General features: G+C 38.7%; 1 protein-coding gene across 6 annotated transcripts in view; it reads left to right on the plus strand.

Moving 5' to 3' along the window:
* The window catches only part of sbf2 (SET binding factor 2), a 137,277-nt gene that overhangs the window by 99,890 nt on the left and 21,323 nt on the right, over nt 1-16,064 (plus strand). For 3 of the 6 annotated variants that reach the window (XM_081393517.1, XM_081393519.1, XM_081393520.1), the window contains exons 20-28: nt 1,118-1,290; nt 3,286-3,359; nt 6,330-6,525; nt 7,173-7,300; nt 10,752-10,927; nt 12,354-12,481; nt 13,168-13,369; nt 13,976-14,172; nt 15,140-15,295. In XM_081393517.1, coding sequence (XP_081249643.1) covers nt 1,118-1,290; nt 3,286-3,359; nt 6,330-6,525; nt 7,173-7,300; nt 10,752-10,927; nt 12,354-12,481; nt 13,168-13,369; nt 13,976-14,172; nt 15,140-15,295 — 1,430 coding nt within the window. The remainder of the gene's footprint in view (nt 1-1,117; nt 1,291-3,285; nt 3,360-6,329; nt 6,526-7,172; nt 7,301-10,751; nt 10,928-12,353; nt 12,482-13,167; nt 13,370-13,975; nt 14,173-15,139; nt 15,296-16,064) is intronic. The other 3 variants (XM_081393518.1, XM_081393521.1, XM_081393522.1) reach the window with 1 other exon arrangement.

The raw sequence follows: 16,064 nt of genomic DNA on the forward strand, positions 1-16,064 counted from the left end.
CAGCTTTCTCAAGCAGTTTGTGATGCAGTTTGGAAACAGGAGATGAGCCCCTGGTCTAATGCGCCACCTGGCTTGAGAAACCCGCTCTCAAAGACTTACTTTTATAGACATTATTTGGGTAGCACACATATTCTGAATGCCTTCGGCAGAATTCAAATGAGCCATTTTAATCTAGATTAATTTCAAAATTAATCTAGATTAATCTAGATTAAAAAAATTAATCTATGCCCACCTCTAGTTTAAACTAATTAAAAAATGAAGACAGAAATAAATGTCTTTTGTAAATCACATTGTAATGTCTAATAAAAAAATTATATTTGTTAATTATAATAATAAAATGCAGACTATATTTAATTAAATAACAGCCTTGGATTTGAAAATCGCACTAAGCTTTAATGCAATTATTGTGCAGACCCATTTATTTATTTAAATGTTACATTAAAAAATAATGAATTATTAGCTTTTAATCAAGTACAAAAACTACAGGGGGTTTCTTGCCCTCGCACAAGATCGGACTGCATGCGGATGCTGTGCATGGACATCAGCGGACTGTGCTGGTGAAGAAAAATACGTCACACAGTCGCAGATTGCCTGAGAGACACAGACAAGGGAAATATTCTTTTGGCTTTTGGAAGAACAAGATTTGAGGGGTTGACCTCTTTTGACCCAGAACACCCTTGCAACCAGTTGTACGGCCCACATAACAGTTCTTCTAGAGCAAACGCCTCTCAGATTTTCTTAATAAAATGTAATAATCTCTTACACGACTGAACAGTTGTTCTTCTGCAAATTGGGGAAAGGATTTGATTTATTTCCCACCTGATATGTCAGGAACAGGTCTCTTGATTTGTAAACGGAGTTGGCGAGTGACATCACTTTCCCACCAGCACAGTCTGCACTAAAGCCCAGGAGAAATCAGAGCCGTCCACTTCCTAACAGTGGGATTTCAGACCAGTTGTTTGGAACACACTAAACAGACATTAAATTGTGATGGGTCGGTAAATGAAAGCAGCAGAATTACACTTTAAATGCTTAAATGTGTTATTTTAAGAATATTGAGAGTGCCATTGCTGTTGTTGGATGTGTTGTGTTATAATTATTGTCATGTAATAAACAGTATTGCAGGGAGTGTGGCCGAGAGCTTTGACACCGAGAGTGGATTCGAAGACTCTGAGACCAGTGACGTTGCCAACTCTGTGGGGAGATTCATCTCTCGTTTCATTGACAAAGTGTGCACAGAGAGTGGAGTGACCCAGGATCATATCAAGAGCCTGCACAGTATGATTCCAGGTAAAACACTGTGTGCACACATACAGACACAGTCAGAGTATTTCAACTTTTCTAGGGCTCGAAACTTTCTGACAGCTCTATATGGACATAAACATGTGCAACATTAAGATTTTTGTTTAAAGGGGTGGTATTATGCCCTTTTCACAAGATGTAAAATAAGTCTCTGATGTCCCCAGAGTGTGTATGTGAAGTTTTATGTCAAAATACCCCACAGATATTTTTCTATACAGTGAGGAAAATAAGTATTTGAACACCCTGCTATTTTGCAAGTTCTCCCACTTAGAAATCATGGAGGGGTCTGAAATTGTCATCGTAGGTGCATGTCCACTGTGAGAGACATAATCTAAAAAAAAAATCCAGAAATCACAATGTATGATTTTTTAACTATTTATTTGTATGATACAGCTGCAAATAAGTATTTGAACACCTGAGAAAATCAATGTTAATATTTGGTACAGTGCAATTACAGAGGTCAAACGTTTCCTGTAGTTTTTCACCAGGTTTGCACACACTGCAGGAGGGATTTTGGCCCACTCCTCCACACAGATCTTCTCTAGATCAGTCAGGTTTCTGGGCTGTCGCTGAGAAACACGGAGTTTGAGCTCCCTCCAAAGATTCTCTATTGGGTTTAGGTCTGGAGACTGGCTAGGCCACGCTAGAACCTTGATATGCTTCTTACAGAGCCACTCCTTGGTTATCCTGGCTGTGTGCTTCGGGTCATTGTCATGTTGGAAGACCCAGCCTCGACCCATCTTCAATGCTCTAACTGAGGGAAGGAGGTTGTTCCCCAAAATCTCGCAATACATGGCCCCGGTCATCCTCTCCTTAATACAGTGCAGTCGCCCTGTCCCATGTGCAGAAAAACACCCCCAAAGCATGATGCTACCACCCCCATGCTTCACAGTAGGGATGGTGTTCTTGGGATGGTACTCATCATTCTTCTTCCTCCAAACACGTTTAGTGGAATTATGACCAAAAAGTTCTATTTTGGTCTCATCTGACACATCTGGTCTCATTCTCCCATGACTCCTCTGGATCATCCAAATGGTCATTGGCAAACTTAAGACGGGCCTTGACATGTGCTGGTTTAAGCAGGGGAACCTTCCGTGCCATGCACGATTTCAAACCATGACGTCTTAGTGTATTACCAACAGTAACCTTGGAAACGGTGGTCCCAGCTCTTTTCAGGTCATTGACCAGCTCCTCCCGTGTAGTTCTGGGCTGATTTCTCACCTTTCTTAGGATCATTGAGACCCCACGAGGTGAGATCTTGCATGGAGCCCCAGTCCGAGGGAGACTAACAGTCATGTTTAGCTTCTTCCATTTTCTAATGATTGCTCGAACAGTGGACCTTTTTTCACCAAGCTGCTTGGCAATTTCCCCGTAGCCCTTTCCAGCCTTGTGGAGGTGTACAATTTTGTCTCTAGTGTCTTTGGACAGCTCTTTGGTCTTGGCCATGTTAGTAGTTGGATTCTTACTGATTGTATGGGGTGGACAGGTGTCTTTATGCAGCTAACGACCTCAAACAGGTGCATCTAATTTAGGATAATAAATGGAGTGGAGGTGGACATTTTAAAGGATTCTTTGAGGGTCAGAATTCTAGCAGATCGACAGGTGTTCAAATACTTATTTGCAGCTGTATCATACAAATAAATAGTTAAAAAATCATATATTGTGATTTCTGTTTTTTTTTTTTTTTTGATTATGTCTCTCACAGTGGACATGCACCTACGATGACCATTTCAGACCCCTGCATGATTTCTAAGTGGGAGAACTTGCAAAATAGCAGGGTGTTCAAATACTTATTTTCCTCACTGTAGCATGTTAAAGTTGTCACTTTTTGAGGGTGAGCAAAAACGCACCGTTTTTGTGTCTGTTCAAAGTTCAAGGACAATTTAAGATATTAAGCAGTATTAAACTGAAAAAGTACTGTCACCCCATGTCCTAAGCAGTTCAGAAAGTTTCCTGTATTAAGGTATTTATCTGTTTGTTCAGGTATTGTGGCAATGCAGATGGAGACTCTAGAGGCGGTTCATAGAGAAAGCAGAAGACTGCCTCCCATTCATAAGGTAAGAACTTGTTCCCAACTGGTGAAAATTACGCAAAGCTTGTATGTCATTTGATTTGCTTTCTTGGTCATAGAGAAGTTGCTCTTCAAATGTTTTACAGTTTCCTTGATAGCAGTAGCTGCTTTGCGCATTATATGCAGACTTACACATTGCATTACTCACCTTGATGTCGCAACTACAACTTTTAAGCCCCAGAAAGGTAATAGACATAATTGAAGTAATCCATGTGACTCCAGTGGTTTAAAATTAGCATAAAATTTAAAGTGACGCAAGTGTTTTCTTTGCGCAAAAAAACTCAACATAATTTACACTTTATTTTCTAAATATTAATCTCCAATGCGCATTCACGTGAGCACCACGACACATGCGTGTTGTGTTGATGCGAGAGCAGACATTTTTGCGCGAACACGAGCTTCATAAAATTGAGTTTAAACAACTGGAGTGACATGGATTACTTTTATGATGCCTTTACTACCTTTCTGGGGCTTTCTAAACTTGCAATGGAGGGACAGAAAGATCTCAGATTTCAATAAAAAGATCTTCATTTGTGTACCGAAGATCAGCGAAAGTCTTACGGGTTTGGAACGACATCAGGGTGATTAATTAATGACAAAATTTTCATTTTGGAGTGAACTAACCCTTTAAGTATTATGAGAAAAAAGTACTGATTGATGAGCTAAGTTTATTATTTAGTTATTAGTCAGCACTAATAAGAAAGATTAGTGCAGACATTAATACGTGTTAATCTCCAAATAAGCAAACTTTTTTTATTACCAAACAACTTATACACTATCAAAACATTAAACAGAAATTTTACTGAATGTAAGTTACTGATAATTCAAGTGCAAAGTGAAATACCATATAGTGTTTTAAAAATTATGAAAAATAAATTTGTGTACAGTAGGTCAAGCCAAGTCAGATTCACAAATGAATCGTTCAGTGTATACTATGTTTACAAGACAGCAAACTCTACGGATAAAAACCACACACTCGGGTTTGATTTGGGTAGTGCTAGCTAGAGCCTATATAGGCTACCTGTCTGTGTATTGATAAACTAAAAGAAAGTTTATATACATTTTCTGGCTAGTTAACTGTAGTTTTTTTTTTTTATACACCAAACTTTCACCCAAACTGAATATTTAAAAACAAGTTTAAATGGGTAAATCTTCTATAAATATTTGTCTGACATACTCAGTTCTTGTTAAAACACACTAGACATGCTTATTCTGTGCATTTGGATCACTTCTTGTGGGAAATCATTTGTTTTGTCCATCAAGTGTGCTTTCTCTTTAATTGAGCGTGAGCAACGCAGCTCTGCGCCGAAACCCCTGCTTCACTGCTCCTCCCGGTGTGAATGCACTCATTGGTTAACATGCATGGTGAAAAAAATATGCGCCGCTCACGGTTGCTGGCAGCCATTAATGAAAGTGCAATTAGGCAGACACCGATTGAGTGCGTGACCAACCATGCAAATTTTAACTCACACATTCTCAAAAAATGGTTGCAATCTAGAGCCCTGCATCTGACTTACAAGTCAGACTCACTACCGTTCTCTGCAGAAAATACTGCCTGGCTTCAATAACAAACTGAAAGTGATGTGTCATGGAGTCTAAAGCTGATTATAAATGGTCACTGGAGAAACAATTGAGACACATGATAATATCAGGTATAAACAGTAATCCGTCTTTTGTGCTGGGCTTCTGAGATGCTTTGGTTGAAGAGAGAATTCTGAGCTGGATAAAGTCCTGCTGTCTGTACAGTTTGTTTTTCGAGAGAAAAAAGAAACCATGGTAGATTGTTTACTAGTGTGCAAATCGAGGGAAGAAACTGATGGAGAACCCAACTGGCATCCCCAGTGTGAAGTGGACTGTTCTTCTAATACCGCAGTTTTCCACATAACAAATACTTGCTGTAATTCCCAATTTTTTTTTTTTTTTTTTTTTAAGTCGGCACTGTGTCAGCTCTTGTCACCCTTCTGAATCCAACTAATGAGTTAGATAATGGCACTGGACGGGGCCTGGACAGAACAACTGTCTGGACAGTGTAAAAACTGATGGCTTGTCTCTCTGGTGGTAAACACACAAGGCTTGAGTGTGATTACTGGGCCTGGAACTAAACCTAATAATTTATGCTTACTCCATCATCAAGAGAATCATTTGTTATCTGTCAAAAACCAGACCACAAATACTTGCCTTTTTTTGCTGATGCAAATTGAATAACAGTGTAGTCTTACAGTTTACACCTCGTATTAGGATGCGTTTTGGTCGATCGGATCACAAGTAGACGAGGGAGACACATTTCCGTTCACACCTGGTGTTTTAATCTGACTCTTTTGTCCAGTTTCAACTACTTCTGTCCTGATTTCTTCGAGGGGAGGGTTTAAGGGTGGGAAAATATGTTGTTGTTTTTTTTGTTCAGATCTTTTGATCTAATGGACAAAAAAAAGCTTGCGCAATTTGCATATGAACGTGACCGGAGACTTCGGAAAAACCATACATTGTAGATTTCGTTCCTGCTCTGACTGCCACAAGTGTGTTAGAAATCAGGAATGGTGAGAGAACATTGTGCTTGGTATGTTTTTTGTCTTCAAAACAAACTTGGGTCTTCAGCCGACAAAGTTTAAATCCCGTCTGGCTAGCGCTCTTCCCATAATGTTCAAGCATTAGATCAGTAGATGGAGAGTAGGCGGCATTTTGCAGCTGTTCATTTGATCACATGAGCGTTTACACTACGAAAGCAATCCGGTCGAATGCGTTTTCAACTGCCTCTGGAAGTGGTCTAAAGTGGACAAACTCAAAACGCTTTAGACCCCGCTTACACCTGTATTTAGCGTCGTCCACTTGTGATCCGATCGACCAAAACGCATCTTAATACCAGGTGTAAACAGGGCCTTGTATTTCTCTTTACTAGAAAGGTTATGAATATAATCGTCTCTGTATCAAAGCATGTGCTCCTGGTCTTTTTCTCCAGCCCAAGATCCTGCGGCCTGCCCTGCTGCCTGGAGAGGAGCTGGTGTCCGAGGGGCTGCGGGTGGTCTTAGACCCGGACGGTCGAGAGGAGGCCACTGGGGGTCTTCTGGGAGGACCACACATCCTGCCAGCAGAGGGAGCACTCTTCCTCACCACTTACCGTATCGTTTTCAAAGGCACTCCTCACGACCCACTAGGTAACAACACTTATGATGACCCTCCTGTTTGGATAAAAGCCTAAATTAAATATGTGTGTCATATAATTCGAACGCATCTCTTCAGAAGACTTGGGTTGTATTGCTCTATTTATATGGATTCGTTTTACAACAGCTTCTTTTTTTTTTTACCTTTTTGGATATTCTACGTTTTGGTTACTTGGGTTTTCAATGGAGGGAGAGAAGCCTCTCAGGTTTAATAAAAAATAGTTAATAATAAATTTGTTTTGAAGATTAAACAAAGTCATGACTTATGGCTTTGAAAGGAATTGTGAGTGAGTAAATGATGATCTTGATGATATTCATTTTTGGCCAGAATGTCTATTTGTCCAGAATGGCCAGGCCACTCTTCCAAGTCATTTGAAGACATTCAATAGCTTTGTGTGAGGGAAAGTTGTTGTTTTTGTTGTTGAAAATAAAACCCTCTGCTGTAGCTCTTAAATCATGTGTTTTTATGCACATTTAAATTTGCCGCCACAAGTTGCATCTCACAGGGTTTGACATCGAAACCAAGTTGATCCTAAATTTGCTTGAATCCTTTAATTACAGTTTACAGTTCTTTATTTAGAGAGTTTTACCTCTGAGAGCTGTATTTATGCGTTTATATCTCTGTCTGTGTGTGTGTGCAGTTGGCGAACAGGCTGTGATCAGAAGTTTTCCGATATCCACTCTAACTAAGGAGAAAAAGATCACCATTCAGAACCAGCTACAGCAAAACATGCAGGAGGGGCTTCAGCTGAGATCCTCCTCCTTCCAGGTACTGACACACTAAATGGGCAGCTAGTGAAAGGCTGATAACGCATCATATTACATTAGGGAGAGTGGGGTAAGATGTGACAGTGGGTAAAGCTGTGTCTACCATTAATCGAAACGTGACAGTATTTTAAAGGGTCCTATATGGGCCATTCTACAGAATTGGTTCTAAGTCAGAGTTGGAAACGTCTTGAAAAAAATAGTATTTTTCCACAAATTTTGTATGTATGCAAATTGTATAATATCCAAGGTATACATTTTTAGTAATTGTGCAGTTAATTATCATATTGTATTTTCAGAAAGTTTTGGAATATTTTTCCTCTCCCCAAATTTGTCACTACCGAAACACAATAATAAATAATTTAATAATAAGGCTTATATTGACCTATTCATATTTTGTTTACATCTACCTTGTAAATATATATTTTTTGGTATTTTTAAAAAAAGTTTTCACATGTAAATCAATAACAATTACAATTTTAACAATATTTCAAGTGTAATTTATAAGATTTGTTGGATTTTGAACCCAATCTTTCTTTGTAAAAGGCATTAAGTTAATCATACTGATTTCAAAGTTAAGGATTCATTAGTTTGAATATACATTGAACCAAACACTATAATAACATCTTAGTTGATAATTCATTATACTTTATTTTAGACAAAACATCCATGTTTCGGTCGTGACCGCACATTTTCTGGAGTGACGGTAATGTTTTGGTAGCGATCACATCACATGACAGAATTTAAACTCGCATACTAAAACATACTAAGATACTAATGATTTGCATAACTGTACTAACATTTTGTTTATTTCCCCCAAATAAATGATTGTGTTCCCTTTTGTCACTACCAAAACAATGATTACATGTTTCGGTAGTGACAATTTTAGATAATTTTGAGCCTAACTCAAAGATACTAATCAGCACATGGTTAATTAGCACAGTTCTGAACACTTGTACACACATAAAAACATAATTTTATTGAATAACACTAAAAAAAACATGTCACAACCGAAACTTCACCACATGTTTCGGTAGTGACAAATTTTACGTACTTTTTAGCCTAGTTCAAAGATGCTAATCAGCACATGGTTAACTAGCACAGTTCTGAACACCTGTACACACATAAAAACAAAATTTTATTGAATAACACTAAAAAAAAACATGTCACAACCGAAACTTCACCACATGTTTCGGTAGTGACAAATTTTACGTACTTTTTAGCCTAGTTCAAAGATGCTAATCAGCACATGGTTAACTAGCACAGTTCTGAACAGTTGTACACACATAAAAACTAAATTTTATTGAATAACTCTAAAAAAAACATGTCACAACCGAAACTTCACCACATGTTTCGGTAGTGACTGTTTCGCTAGTGACAAATTTTAGATACTTTTGAGCCTAGTTCAAAAGATGATAGCCAGCACATGGTTACTTAGCACAGTTCTGAACAGTTGTACACACATAAAAACTACATTTTATGGAATAACACCCAAAAAAAGTTTGGTTTTCAGGTAGTGACGTCCCTTAAAGTTACACACAGACTTTTGAACACATTTCCCTCAAAATGATGGTACCTATCTATAATGAAAGAGAGGCTATGAGAGAGAGGCACACAAGAATATTTCCTGATCAAAAATGTAGGGGTGTGGTTTAATCAGTCTCAGCCAATGGACTACAACACACACTGTTTTGGTAGGGACATGAAAATGTGAGACACATTTTTTTACATAAAGTTTCATGATTTAAAAATAAGATATTTTTAAAAACAACAATGAAGAAAAGAAAAAAACATTTCAGTATCGTTTTCGCAAGTTAAAATTTAGGGGTTAGGGTTCGGGACAGCCAACTCCCAATTGAAAGCACCCAATAAATGATGATTTTATATATATTAAGCTTACTTATATTTTTTAATATTATTGTGGGATTCAATAGATAATAGAAGGATATTAGTAAACATCTAAAATTTGAATACTTAAATTTGTTTTGTGTTTTTTGGTTGTCGGACAGCAGTTTGCATCAATTCTGTAGAATGGCCCATATATGGCTCCGTCATTAAAGAGCTCCTATTATGGATTTTTGAAAATGACCTTTCATGTAGTGTGTAACATAGCTCTAAGTGAATGAAAACATCATGCAAAGTTTTAAATCTGAAAATGCTCCGTATATAAAGTTATTGTCTTTCAAAAAGTACTCAAAAAGAGTTTTTCAAACGAGTCATAAGCCGCTTCATTGTGACATCAAGACGAAACATTAGCATATTGCCCGCCCACTTATTGCGCGCGCAGACACCATTATTTGAAGTGGTCAGCTTTCCGTACATGCCTATATATTGGTTTGAGCATACAGTACGACCTCTCTGTTGTGCCTCACCACCACCCCCGGTTTTATCAAAAAAGTCATTCCGATTTCAATGAGCCAATCGCGGTCTGTTTTAAAGCAGGGATGTTTGCTGAAGAGGAATGTGCACGTTTTAGACTGCTCTCTCTGCTCGACTCATTATAAGTCTCTTCATGGATGAGGACAGAGCAAGAGAAGCACATGTTGTGCTCTTCACTATGCATGGACTATAGGGCCATAAAGATTTTATGGCTCATTCCTATCGTTTTACTAACTTAAGCTATAAAATCAGGCCATGTATTGAAGGGAGGGTCATCTGTGCTGGTCTGCCCACGTGTGACTGCCAGCAGTCGGTGTCTGGGGTACATTATCAAGCCCTCATTAAGACCTGCAGTCCACAGGAGAGATCAGGTCAGATAGAAGAGTGCTGAGGGATATGGGGTCACGCAGACAAGCGTTCACGTGGCCAAACCTCCTTTTGGACTGTTCTCCACAGAAAAGTGGGAAAAGGTCTTGTTCCATACTGCTATCCAGCTCTGAGCAGTTCTGCAAGTCATTTCTCTTGCCCTGAAAAATTTCAAATGATTATTTGCAGATTTTCTTGCTTCATGAAGGTGTGGCGGCTCTATCCTGAACTATGGACGCTTTTCACATTTCCGTCTTCCACAGAAGCGGAAGTCATCATATTTGAGTTAACTTCTATATTGAGGAACGAAAACTACAACAAATATAGTTTTTGCGTTCCCATTTTCCCCTTTAGCAAAATAAAAAAAAAACGATAGCAATTCTATGACTTTCCAAAAGAGGAAAAAATAAAGAGATTGATTACTTTGGTCAGAAGAGAGAAAGATGTCAAATTTGCCATCACTCCCTCAGCTGTTGTCTTAGAAACAGTAGTAACTATTATGTAATTGAACCTTTGTCAAGGTAAGAAAACACAAAGAATAGTGTTTTATAAATAAAAATATAAAAAAAACGTTGCTAGATATACAGTGTTAATAACTGAAAAGGCATCATCACAGTCTGTGAAAATGGTCCATTATATACTCTGTAAATCTGGCTATTATGGTAGTTGGACCGTGGTAATTTCTGATCATATATCCTGCTTTGTTTTAGCTAATTAAGGTGGCGTTTGACGAGGAGGTGAGCTCAGAGATGGTAGAGATCTTCAGGAAACACCTGCAACGGATCCGCTACCCACCATCCATCTTCAGCACCTTTGCCTTTGCAGCAGGACAGATGGCACCACAGCTCATATTACCCAAACAGAAAGAGAGGAACACAGGCTTCCGGTCAGTGCAATATACGTTTTATAGAGAGGACATAATGTAAATTTAACATTCGGCGTTGAGTTCTTTTTACTACCCTTGATATCCTACAAATTCTGATTCTATCATTCTTTACTTATCCTCAAGTCATTCCAAGCCCACATGATTTTCTTTCTCCAGTGGAAATGAAATAAAAAAAAAGGACTGGGGTTGTCAAGCATTAAAAAGTGTGCACCATACAGCTCTGTACTATATTTTAAGCCTTCGTAAGGCATACAATACATTTATATCAGTGCATCGACAGTGTGTAAACATGTTAACCCGTTTTCCTTTATCGTCATTAGGTAATAAATCAATAAATCGACAGAGCTTGATTTTTGCCCCTTACCCCGATTTCGCCCGGTATTTAAACACATTAACCTGCCTTCTGTCGTCTTATTGAAGTGCACATGTGTGATATGTGACAGGAACGCGTCCTTATACGGCAAGTTTAAGTGCTTCCAGTCACAGCGTGTTTTTCGCGGTAGGGGAGGAGAAAAATATTGCATGAACTCTGACTTTTTTGACCCAAGAAATATAAAAAATGTGTTCTCATCTGGTGCAGCCTAAGTTCCAGTGGTACAGTTGTAGAAACTTTAAATATGAGAGGAGAATGAGTTTCCTGCTGACATTTTGAAATACTCTGGGGGTTTTATGTTTTTTTTTTTCTTCACAACTCACATAATAAATTGAATACCCTGAGTGAAATACGTGGATGCTTACATTTTGACGTCACCACTGGGGAATAACCTGTGTTTTTTAAATACAGTCTTGTAAATGTGGTTTACTTGAATTGCCAGGTTATTGATTTGCATATAAACCGGTAAATCAGGTTACTTCAATACACCGATTTTTTTTTTGGTTGTTATCAGTGTATTTTGTGCATGTAAACATGCTCGCCAGTCTGTTTGTCAAACTGTACTTACATTAAGCACTATGACTGCATCATCTGAACTTGAGTACTGGATCTGTCAAATTTGTGAATAAATCATTCAGATCAGTTTTGCAAACTGTTTTAACAGATTTCACTCATGAATTAGACATTGCTACTTCTCTAAAGAGCTCTTTTGAACACACTAGCGAGAGCTAGAGCGCATGTCAAGATTTTCAGTGTATAACAGCTTAAATTTCATTTTCAAATCTATTCTTCACATAAAACTATTGTATGGCTTCACCAGAATTGGAATATAGCACACGTCATACGTACTACAATAATGATAATTTTGTGTGACCCCAGTGCTCATTCACATTCATTATATTTAAACGAGTTTCCAAGATGTTAATAATTTCTCCTTTTGTGTTCCATGGAAGAAAGATGGTCATAAGGGTTTAGAACAACTTCAGGGTGAGTAAATGATGACAAAAATTGTGGGTGTACTGTTCCTTAAAATGAAAATCTTGTTTCTTGTAGCACCCTATCTAAGACCATTGTGAAAGGGGCTAAAAGGGCCGGCAAGATCACAATGGGCCGCCCATCCACTCTTAAGAAGAACGAGAAGGGCAGTCGCATGACGTGGCATGAGGATGATGACATCTCCAGTGAGTATAGTTCACAAAGAATAATTTTGCTAACACTTTACAATATGGTCCCATTAGTTTGTTAATGCTTTAACTATCATTAAATGACAGTGAGTAATACATTTGGGTTACTGTCGAGTTCACGCGCATATATTTAGTTACCTATGATCACGTGTGTGAACTCGACAATCGACTACTTTGGACTTCTACCGAAAACAGGATGTAAATACAGGTATGAGCGCTGGCCGAATTAACTTCATTTTTATTCATATCTTTCACATCTACTGCAGTCAGATTCACCCGTGTTAACTCTAAAGGAATCGCTCACATTGGCTGTGCACTTGTAATGACACATCAAGGATGTTAAGAGGCTAAAAGCAGGTTTAAAACTTGCCCCATTGAAGTCAACAGGGCGCACATTTTAAAAAGAGGATAACACGGTGTAGGTAACACCGATTTTTGTCGTTGTTCTCTGTATTGACAGCACTCCAAATTTACAAAAAAATGAGCTCAATGTTAAAATTGACCGGAGTTCTCCTTTAACAGATCCAGCTTTTTTTTAAAAACACGTATTAGTAAAAGTTGGACATACTTTAAAACTAGTTAGTTCTTGTTAACTAGTATAATGTGAACAAATAGAACCTAATTGTAAAGTGTTACCAAAATATGCTGTGTCAGCAGTCCTTCACTTGTTTGATGTGTTTCAGTCTCAGATGATGGAGAGCCGCCCTCCAGCAGCACGTTGAAGGCCTCAGAGAAGTCCACCATGGAGCAGTTAGTGGAGCGAGCCTGTTTTCGTGACTACCAGAGGCTGGGCCTGGGTACCATTAGTGTTAGTTCCACACGGTCTAAAAGCGGAGAGCAGTTCCGTGTTACGGCAGTCAACAGGCTCTACTCATTATGTCGCAGGCAAGAAGCAACCCAACACCTAGACTTTGTTCGAAAACCTGGTGAGCAGCCATGCTGTCTAATGCCTACATAGACAGCAACTGTAGAAAACAGTGAGACTCAACTGACATTCACAGTCTGAGTCGTAAACTTGTGAGATATAAACTAGCTTTTTTTCCCTCAGAATTGCGTGATATAAACTCGCAACTGCTAGTTATAAAATCAGAATTGCATGATATAAACTCGCAATTGCTTGTTTAAATTCTATATTTTGTAATATTTTGTACTACTGACTTTATAACTCACAATTGTAAAGTTCTGAGAAAAGTCAGAATTGCGAGATAAAAAGTTGCAATTTTCTTTTAAATTGTTTTATTCCATGGCGGGAACAAGCTTCCATACAGATGTGCATCACAATACGTAAGATTCTGAGATCTGTTCATACTTCCACTTCATTGTGACTTTAAACTGCTGTTTAAGTCTAGGTGGGGAGCTCACAAGGTTTTGGAACAGAGTGCACTATCAAAAACAATGACATAAATTGTTATACCATTTTTTTTAGAAGAAACAGTTTCTTAGCTATTGCTGTTGAATCATGAGTTCTTTTCTAAATGGTGTGGTTTGCAGTTACCCTGGTCTCCTGGTGGTGCCTCACACCGTGCAGGACAGCAGTCTCCATAAGGTGTCCCGCTGCTACCGGCACAACCGTCTGCCAGTTGTGTGTTGGAAACACCCTCGCACCAAAGCGATTTTACTTCGTTCGGGAGGTTTTCATAGCAAGAGTGTTGTTGGGCTTTTCAAGTCTCAGAACCCTTCCTCAGCAGGTATGTTTGTGCAGTAAAATATGCAGAGTTCACCAAGCTGTCTTCGGGAAGTTTTACAGTGAAAGGGGTGTAAATATTTTGCTCTGACTAAAACTAAATTATGATTTTGATGAAAGGTTATTCTCAGCCCTAGACGACATGCCTGTTCACTGACTGACTAATGCATGCTGCACACACCACTGGAAAGTGATTCATTGTTCTGGCAAGCACTAATCTTGATTTGATGACTTTATGCAACTTTGGTGACTATGAGAATGCAGGGTTTTTGTTTACAAGGTACCAAATTGATACAACAAGCACTTTTGAGGATGAAATAATCACTGGATTTGACAAAGGTAGCCATGTTGTTCACACAAACTACCACAGCATTAGTTAAATATTTTCATGGCTGTCTATTATTTTTAGAAAACCCACCCCAAACAGAACATAAAGAAAACAAACTGTGGTGGGTCACTTTTTCAATGTCTGATTCAGTCTTCCTGTCGTAGGTGGTTCTTGGCCAGAATAAGCTGCAATGTGGACCAGACCTTTGGCTATTTAGTCCAGTGACCCTTTTTGACCCCCATTATCCAATGCAATATTCAAATGTCTTCATATTGGTCCCATAAGATATTTCTGCTGTAATTCTGCCAATGATGCTTGTTTTCAAAATGTTATTAACAGAAACTGGGATTGTTGGTTAGATTAAAGAAAATATTATTTGTTTTGTGATTCTGTATGTTCTTCAAAACAAATAATAGGGGAAAAGAAAATATGATTTCTGTTTACATATTGATTTTTGGTTTGTTTTTATTTATTTTTTAATATAATGAAGTAATTTTAAGTTATCTTGTGGTGGTCCTCTTGGACATTTTCTCTGGCACCCTGGTTGAGAACCACTGATTTATTCAAAGGTCTGGCTATGTGAGAATAATAATAAGTCAAGACAGAAACAACTGTTCTAATAATGCTCTCTTGCTGTTACCAGCGCCGGCTTCCTCAGAGACCTCCAGCAGTCTGGAACAGGAGAAATACCTGCAGGCCATCCTCAGCTCCATCCCCATCTACTTCAAACCCCACGGCAGCAACACGCTCACCAACCGTTCCCTCATCGGCTTGTCCCCAGGTACTGCAAAGATATCAGGTGCATCCTCCACTTAACGCCTGATTCTTCTTGTGTAGGCTTGTTTTTGCCCCATTATGTGTTCTTCGAGGCTCTTATCTCCTCCTGGTTTCCTCTTGGTTGCACAAAATGTTATTTATGTTTTGGGCTGATCTCCAAAGGAACTGGAGCACAATTGTGTGGTTATATAAGGAGAGCAGGACATGACGAGGTCACCTCCCATCCATCTCTCTCCTTGCACTCACTGCTCTCCACAGCCGTATTGCAGATGGCTCAGACCACACAGATCCTGCCCCGTCAGCTATGCTCTGTCGCCACCATTCATTTTTCATTTATACCCACCTGCTGGGTAAAAGGCAGCCTTCTCTCACCAGTTGACGGCTCATCTTAGTTCTGATGATAGTGCTGCATGGCAGCTTTAAGTCCTCTCAATTCAAAACAGACCTTCAGTCTTGATGCTCAGAATGAGATTCAGAAGTGTAGTGGAATTGGTTGCGACGAGACTGGACCCGAATCTGACTTAGCAGTGTTGTGCATGACATGAGTTGACATGTTTACTAACTACAACAACCAGTATCTAGTAATTCAAACTAATTCCACTACAGTAACCAATGTCAATTTGTCATAGAATACTGATGTCGGCTGAGATTGATATTTTTTTTCTTAAGTCCTTGTTTTTAAATTCAATGTCTTCCAAACATCTCATGCCAACATCATATTGACGTGAAACAATCTGCTAAATGTCATTGTGTGAACTAACATCATTGCACTTTGATATTTTGTTGGTTAT

Source organism: Scardinius erythrophthalmus, assembly GCF_964197995.2.
Source record: "Scardinius erythrophthalmus genome assembly, chromosome: 2".
Taxonomy (NCBI): Eukaryota; Metazoa; Chordata; class Actinopteri; order Cypriniformes; family Leuciscidae; genus Scardinius; species Scardinius erythrophthalmus.